We start from the raw sequence: 6,494 nt of genomic DNA on the forward strand, positions 1-6,494 counted from the left end.
ATAGGGTATATATTTGGTATTGTAGATGTTGATGTTTTTTATAAATTTGGTCAAACTTTGCATAGTTTGACTTGACACAAATCTAATACGCGAAGTAAAAAGGACCGGAGGGAGTATTTGCTTCTCGTGGAGGCACAGAGGAAAAAGACATGATTTTTTTGCGCGAAAAAATTGTGCTTCCAAGAAGCGCAAACTTGCTTTTCATGAAGACACAGATTGCGTCCGCGAGAAGTACAGAAAGAGAAAAAGAACACGATTTTCTTTTCTTTCCCGAGAAGCACAGAGGAAAAAGACAGAATTTTTTTGCGCAATTTTTTTTGTTTTCACGAGAAGCAAAAATTTACTTATCGTGAAGGTACAAATTTGATTCCGCAAGAAGCTTAACTGTGCTTATCCAAAAAAGCAAAAAAAAATCACGATTTTTTTGTGCAATTTTTTTCTTCCACGAGAAGCACGGATTTGCTTCTCGTGGATGCATAGACTTGTTTCCTTTGGAAAAGGGAAAAATTCGTGAATTATTTTCCGCATTTTTTGTGTGTGCTTTGGTTAGAAGCACAAATTTGCATCTCATGAGGGCATAGGCCCTGTTTGTTTGGGCTTTTGCTTATGCTTTTGCAGCTTTTCCACTTTGGCCAAAAAGCCATAAAAACTCCTAAATAAGTGCTTTTGGAGCTTTTATGGCTTTTGATCTTAGTCCAAAGTGGAAAAGCTGCAAAAGCAGAAGCAAAAGTCCAAACAAACAGGGCCACAGATATGTGCCTCTCCAAAAGAGAAAAAAGTAAAACAAATGCTTTCAACTTAGCTTTTTCTGTGAGCAGAAAGTTCGTTGAAACTTATTAACATGATACCTAGTTTTGAATGTCTCGATGCAATAAAACCAACGGTGAAATGGCTCAAAAGATAAAACTGTTTGAAATTATGAATCTACAAAAAAAAAGAAAACTCTCAGATTGCGACAAGTGTCAGCCCCTGTAAAGGTGAGAGTGATCTTTGCAAGGGGTATCCTTAACTAGGATTTTGGAAAAAGAAACGAAGAAAATTCAGAGAAGTGTGGTGCACTCATCAGCGCGTGAGAAGGTCCTAACTAGCGATTTCGGAAAAAAGAAAGGAAGGAGATTTAGAGAAGTGTGGTTCATGGCCTAGTCGGCAAAGGGCCGATCAGGCCTGGTCAGTCCAACACCTTCAATGGGCTAAATCCAAATCAAATAATTGTCCACGTCTAGGCCTGGCCCAGGAACCGCTTAAGCACGAGACAGGTCCCACGCATTCCACGGTGGACGAATCACGAAACGCAACGGCCACGCTTGCCGCAAAATATCTCCACCGCTTGGCCGGTGGCGCCCCACCTGCCACCACCTCCGGCACACAACCTGTGCCCCCACCAGTCAGCGACGCACAGCCTAGGGTTTCATCCCCAGCGTCGTAACTACATAAACCTCTCGAGGCCGGACCTCTCTTCCCCCTCTTTTCCCGGCTGCGCATCCCTTGCCAGCCTCCCACCCTCCCCACCCCCGCCGCCGCCGCCGCCCCCGCCCCGTCGATGCCTTCCATCGCCACCATCCCCGAGCCCATGGCCGTCGACGACTCCGCCTCCAAGAAGGCCAAGCGCAAGCAGCTCAAGGCCGAGGCAGCCGCCGCGGCCGAGGCGGCCTCCTCCGGCAAGAAGGACAAGAAGGAGAAGAAGGACAAGAAGCGCAAGACCAAGGAGCCGGCCTCCTCCGACGAGGAGGGCCGGAGCAGCACCAGCTCCGAGTCGGACCGGGCGCCCGCCGCCAAGAAGGCCAAGAAGGAGAAGAAGGAGAAGAAGGACAAGAAGGCCAAGGCCGAGCCGGCCGAGGAGCCGGCCAACGACGACGGGGAGCTCACCGCCAGCGGCGAGGAGGAGGAGCCCGCCGACCCCAACGCGCTCGCCAACTTCCGGATTTCCGAGAAGCTCAAGGACAAGCTCAAGTCCAAGGGCATCAACGCGCTCTTCCCCATCCAGGCCACCACCTTCGCCCTCGTCCTCGACGGCAACGACCTCGTCGGCCGCGCGCGCACCGGACAGGTGACTGTTCCTCCCTTCTCTGTCTCAATTGATTGATTGATTCGGCATGTAGGAACTGGTTAGCTGGGTTGTAGTTTCATCTGCGTTTAGATTTAATATTAATGAGCTTGCTTAGCGAATTTGACACGATCAATCCCATAATTTTAAAGAGAATAAATCTTTAATTTATTACCATGATCATTGTCAGAATTCCATGGATTAGAAGAGAAAGGTTGTTCCTGTCTCGGAATTGCACGCCCTTTGTTCACATGGGACATTTTTATGTAGTTATACAGTTAATAGGAAAGTGTTAATATTTAACAGGCCATAAGGTCTGTGCAACATTGCTTGTAGTTATTGTTCTTGGTGTCCTGACCATAAAAACAACCATTTTGGGGGCCTAGACATGAAGATCAGTTTGTCTTTGTGATTGTGTGATGTCAACTGAAAACATTTTGTTCATTTTAATTGTAGGGCAAAACACTCGCTTTTGTTCTACCCATATTGGAATCATTGGTTAATGGGCCACACAAGGCAACAAGAAGGACTGATTATGGCAGGCCTCCAAGTGTTTTGGTTCTGCTGCCAACCAGAGAGCTGGCCAATCAGGTATGTACTACCGTCCGATTCTCAAGAAAGATGGATCCTTCCTCTAAATCATCTGTGATCTGACATTCCCAACAAATTTCAGGTGCATGCAGACTTTGAGTTTTATGGTGGAACGTTTGGGCTTTCTACATGCTGTGCTTATGGAGGTTCCCCCTACCGTCCTCAAGAGAATGCACTGAGACAGGGGGTGGACATTGTTGTTGGGACTCCTGGCCGTGTCAAGGTATTTCCCCCCTCTGTTTATCCTGGTTCATTTGCCCTATAGCTCTCTTAATTTTTGTTCTAATGCTCGCTGCATCACTTTCTTACCCAGGATCTTATTGAAAAGCAAAAACTCAACTTGAGGTGCTTGAAATTCCGTGTCCTTGATGAGGCTGATGAAATGCTTAACATGGGGTTTAAGGACGATGTCGAGCTTATTCTTGGTATGTCTGCATCCCTGTTATACTATATGTTCATTCTACAAAGTTGTTTGTATGTCTACATCCTTGTATGAATACATGACTTTGCATGCAACTTACTTGCCCAACTTAACCCAAATTCCTTTACCGTTTTAAACAGGCAAGGTTGAAGATGTTACAAAAGTACAGACACTTCTTTTCAGTGCTACTCTACCAGAATGGGTAAAAAAGGTATGAACGACTTTGGCCAGATATGTTACTTCTATTGATAATCTTCTTTTTGACAAGCATGTGAACTGACTATACTGTGGAATGATTGTAGCTCTCAATGAGCTTTCTGAAAGCTGACAGGAAAACAGTTGATCTTGTTGGCAACGAGAAAATGAAAGCCAGTGCGTCTGTTAAGCATCTTGCTCTTCCTTGCAACAAGGCTGCAAGGTCACAGATTATTCCAGACATCATAAAATGCTACAGCCAGTATGTACTTCACCAAATGATCATCCTGTTGGCAGATAGACTAATGCAATTCTCACAAGTTCTTACTGTATTTTTGATCTTTGCGTTCAGTGGAGGACGGACCATTATTTTCACCGAGACAAAAGAATCTGCTTCTGAGCTCTCTAGTTTGATTCCTGGATCCCGTGCCCTGCATGGAGATATCGCACAAGCTCAACGTGAAGTAAGTGTTTCTGTTTGACCATGCTCGTGCCCAATCTGCTTGAAGTGAACTAATGTGCTGTTCTCTCCGCAACTATTTTTCTAACCAACACATTTTGATTGAGCTCTATGAGAATATATCATTTATGTTATATATGCTAGTTGACTTGGATATTATAGTATTTCAGAGTCCTGATTTTGTTTGCTTCTTCATCCATTTGTACTGATTACCGGATGGTTATGCAGGTCGTCATTGCTGGATTTAGGAGCGGGAAGTTCCTTGTTTTGGTTGCTACAAATGTGGCAGCAAGAGGCCTTGACATTAATGATGTGCAGCTTATCATTCAGGTATGTCAACAACTGCAGTTGATTAATTTCGCTGATAATTAGCTCCCTCACTGATCATATTCCAAATCTCTAGTGTGAACCTCCACGCGATGTTGAAGCCTACATACATCGGTCAGGCCGGACAGGGAGGGCTGGCAATACTGGCATTGCTGTCATGCTTTTTGAACCCAGATATAAATTCGGTGTGACCAGAATAGAGAGGGAGTCTGGGGTGAAGTTTGAACATATATCTGCACCGCAGCCTACTGATGTGGCACAATCTGCTGGCAATGAAGCAGCAGAGGCCATTGCAAGTGTGTCTGACAGGTAATGCATTTTAATTAATTAATATATATGACTAAACAGATTCTGTGTTAGGTTGAATTGTGCCATTAACCACGTGGGTGGATACATTGCAGTGTTATTCCTGTTTTCCGGCAACAAGCAGAGGAACTGCTAAGCAACTCCAGCATGTCTGCAGTGGATCTACTAGCCAAAGCACTCGCAAAGGCAGTAGTAAGTCTGTTTGTAGTTGTATATTTGTTCTGATCATACTGGCTGTTAACGGGGTAATTAACAGAATATGCTTCTCTTAGGGCTACACTGACATAAAGAAGAGATCTTTGCTTTCATCTATGGAGAACCATACTACACTACACCTTCAAACTGGCCGACCGTTGTACACACCATCGTGAGTAACTGCTGCGCGTGCTGGTTTTGTGTCTTCTGTCTTGTTGGATGTTGGATTGATTAAAAAATGCATCTTGTTGTGCAGGTTTGTTATTAGTACATTGAAAAGGTTCATGCCAGAAGATAGACTCTCAAGTCTACATGGTATAACCCTGACCACTGATGGGACAAGCGCTGTATTTGATGTTCCTTCAGCAGAGGTTCAAGACTACATTCAAGGTATATACTCTTTCTGTACTGTTCCACTTGTACAGTTGTAAACTGAATTTACATTAGAATGCATTTCACCTCTTTTGTGCATTGGGTATTACAACCTCACCTGCTAAAAAGATTCTTGATGATTCCCTGCAGGCGCGGAGAACGCGGCCGGGGTGACAATCGATGAAGTGAAGCAACTGCCAGCCTTGCAAGAGAGGGAGCAGTCAAGGGGTAACTCCGGCGGGTCGAGGTTTGGTGGCCGTGGAGGCGGTGGAAGGAGGTTCGGTGGTGGCGGAGGTGGACGGTTTGGTGGTGGCGGAAGAGGCAGGGGAGGCGGCGGAGGCAGGTTTAACAGGAGGTGAAGACCTAGAAGAGTATAATCTATTTTTGACGGGAGTTTGAGAGATGAAAGAAGGCACAGGGAATCGTCAAAGTTTTGACTGCGCCGTGTATCGGGTTTTTTTGTTTTATTTGTTGTAAGTGTTCTGTCCCCCGAGATTATGACGATCAAGTTTGCCAACGGAAGAGTGTAAAATATTGATCTGATACTCAGCCACTGTTATGAACGAGAATATATGTTGTTTTGTTTTGAGACAGCAGCTTCAGTTATCAGCTCTTGAGTGCAGTCTACTTTTGGATGCAATTTTGTGTTTTGTTCTTCCTATGGAGCAAGTGGTGCCTGTGAAACACTTGCTAACTGTCTAGTTTGCTTTTGATCCGACACTGTATTTGTAGAGGTGGCCATCTTTACGGAGTTCAGTTGTCCTCTTTCTGGTGCTGATGCAGGTGCAGTATCGCTGTTGTTCTGGCCAGTAGTTGCTCGCAAGTCGTAATATCACTAAAGGGCAAGTCTAACGCGCCAGACAGAAAAAACGGGCCGACGTGCCGATGGCTTTTCGGTTTTTGCCACACATTGCCTGTTCAAATTTGGGCCAGGTTTACATGACGCCTATTTTCCTTCCGGCCTGTTTGTCGGTGGCACATTCACCCGCATTTCCTCTTTCCTAATAAAACCTCGTAAAAGTTTTGACTGCACCGAGTATCCTGACAACTGAAACTGTGTGTTGTTTTGAGACACAGCTTTAGTGACCAGCTCTTGCAAATCTATTTTTGGTTGCAATTTTGTCTCGTGTTCTTCACATGGAGTAACTGATAGTCCTTACTACCCTCATCCTCGTTTATTGATCCCTTATGTATTTTGTGCCAATTTTCATTTTTAGAACATTGGCAATAGAGCTGTCAAATTCATTGATTAGAGAAAGTGTTACAAGAACCCTTCGAGGAGGAAAGTACAACAAGGGCTAATGCAAAAAAGAAAAGAAAGCAAAAATGCCAGCACTACCACAAAACCAAGCTCCACCAAATAAGCCATGAACACCAACGGAAACCATTGTTGGGTCTCCAAGGTAACGCCTTCAAGGAGGGAGTGATGTTGAGGACAACACCGTTATCCGATCTGGCATAGCCAAATCTTAGATTTTCACCCGAGGATCACAAGCTATGAGGTATGAAGAGCAAAACAAGCTCCGCGGTGGTACCTCCAAGGAGGAAGACGACATCCGTAGACGCTGTTACCATCAGCACTG

General features: G+C 45.0%; 1 protein-coding gene across 1 annotated transcript; it reads left to right on the top strand.

Annotated features, from left to right (window-relative positions):
* The first annotated feature begins 1,469 nt into the window (after positions 1–1,469).
* On the top strand, positions 1,470–5,504 carry LOC123122230 (DEAD-box ATP-dependent RNA helicase 7). The gene is made up of 13 exons (XM_044542377.1): positions 1,470–2,047; positions 2,501–2,635; positions 2,718–2,858; positions 2,949–3,060; positions 3,197–3,267; positions 3,359–3,513; positions 3,604–3,715; positions 3,940–4,041; positions 4,115–4,347; positions 4,440–4,536; positions 4,617–4,711; positions 4,796–4,929; positions 5,062–5,504. Exons 1-13 carry the CDS (start codon positions 1,541–1,543, stop codon positions 5,268–5,270), a joined length of 2,103 nt encoding a protein of 700 aa, XP_044398312.1. The 5' UTR covers positions 1,470–1,540; the 3' UTR covers positions 5,271–5,504.
* The last annotated feature ends 990 nt before the right edge of the window (positions 5,505–6,494 follow it).

The sequence above is a fragment of the Triticum aestivum genome, chromosome 5D, assembly GCF_018294505.1.
Source record: "Triticum aestivum cultivar Chinese Spring chromosome 5D, IWGSC CS RefSeq v2.1, whole genome shotgun sequence".
In the NCBI taxonomy this organism is placed as follows: Eukaryota; Viridiplantae; Streptophyta; class Magnoliopsida; order Poales; family Poaceae; genus Triticum; species Triticum aestivum.

Excerpts from the sequence above, each read along its gene's own strand:
- LOC123122230 (XM_044542377.1), top strand. The coding sequence starts at position 1,541 with ATGCCTTCCATCGCCACCATCCCCGAGCCCATGGCCGTCGACGACTCC. Across the intron at positions 2,636-2,717 it reads CCAGAGAGCTGGCCAATCAG|GTGCATGCAGACTTTGAGTT; the intron begins GTATGTACTACC and ends AACAAATTTCAG. Across the intron at positions 4,930-5,061 it reads GGTTCAAGACTACATTCAAG|GCGCGGAGAACGCGGCCGGG; the intron begins GTATATACTCTT and ends GATTCCCTGCAG.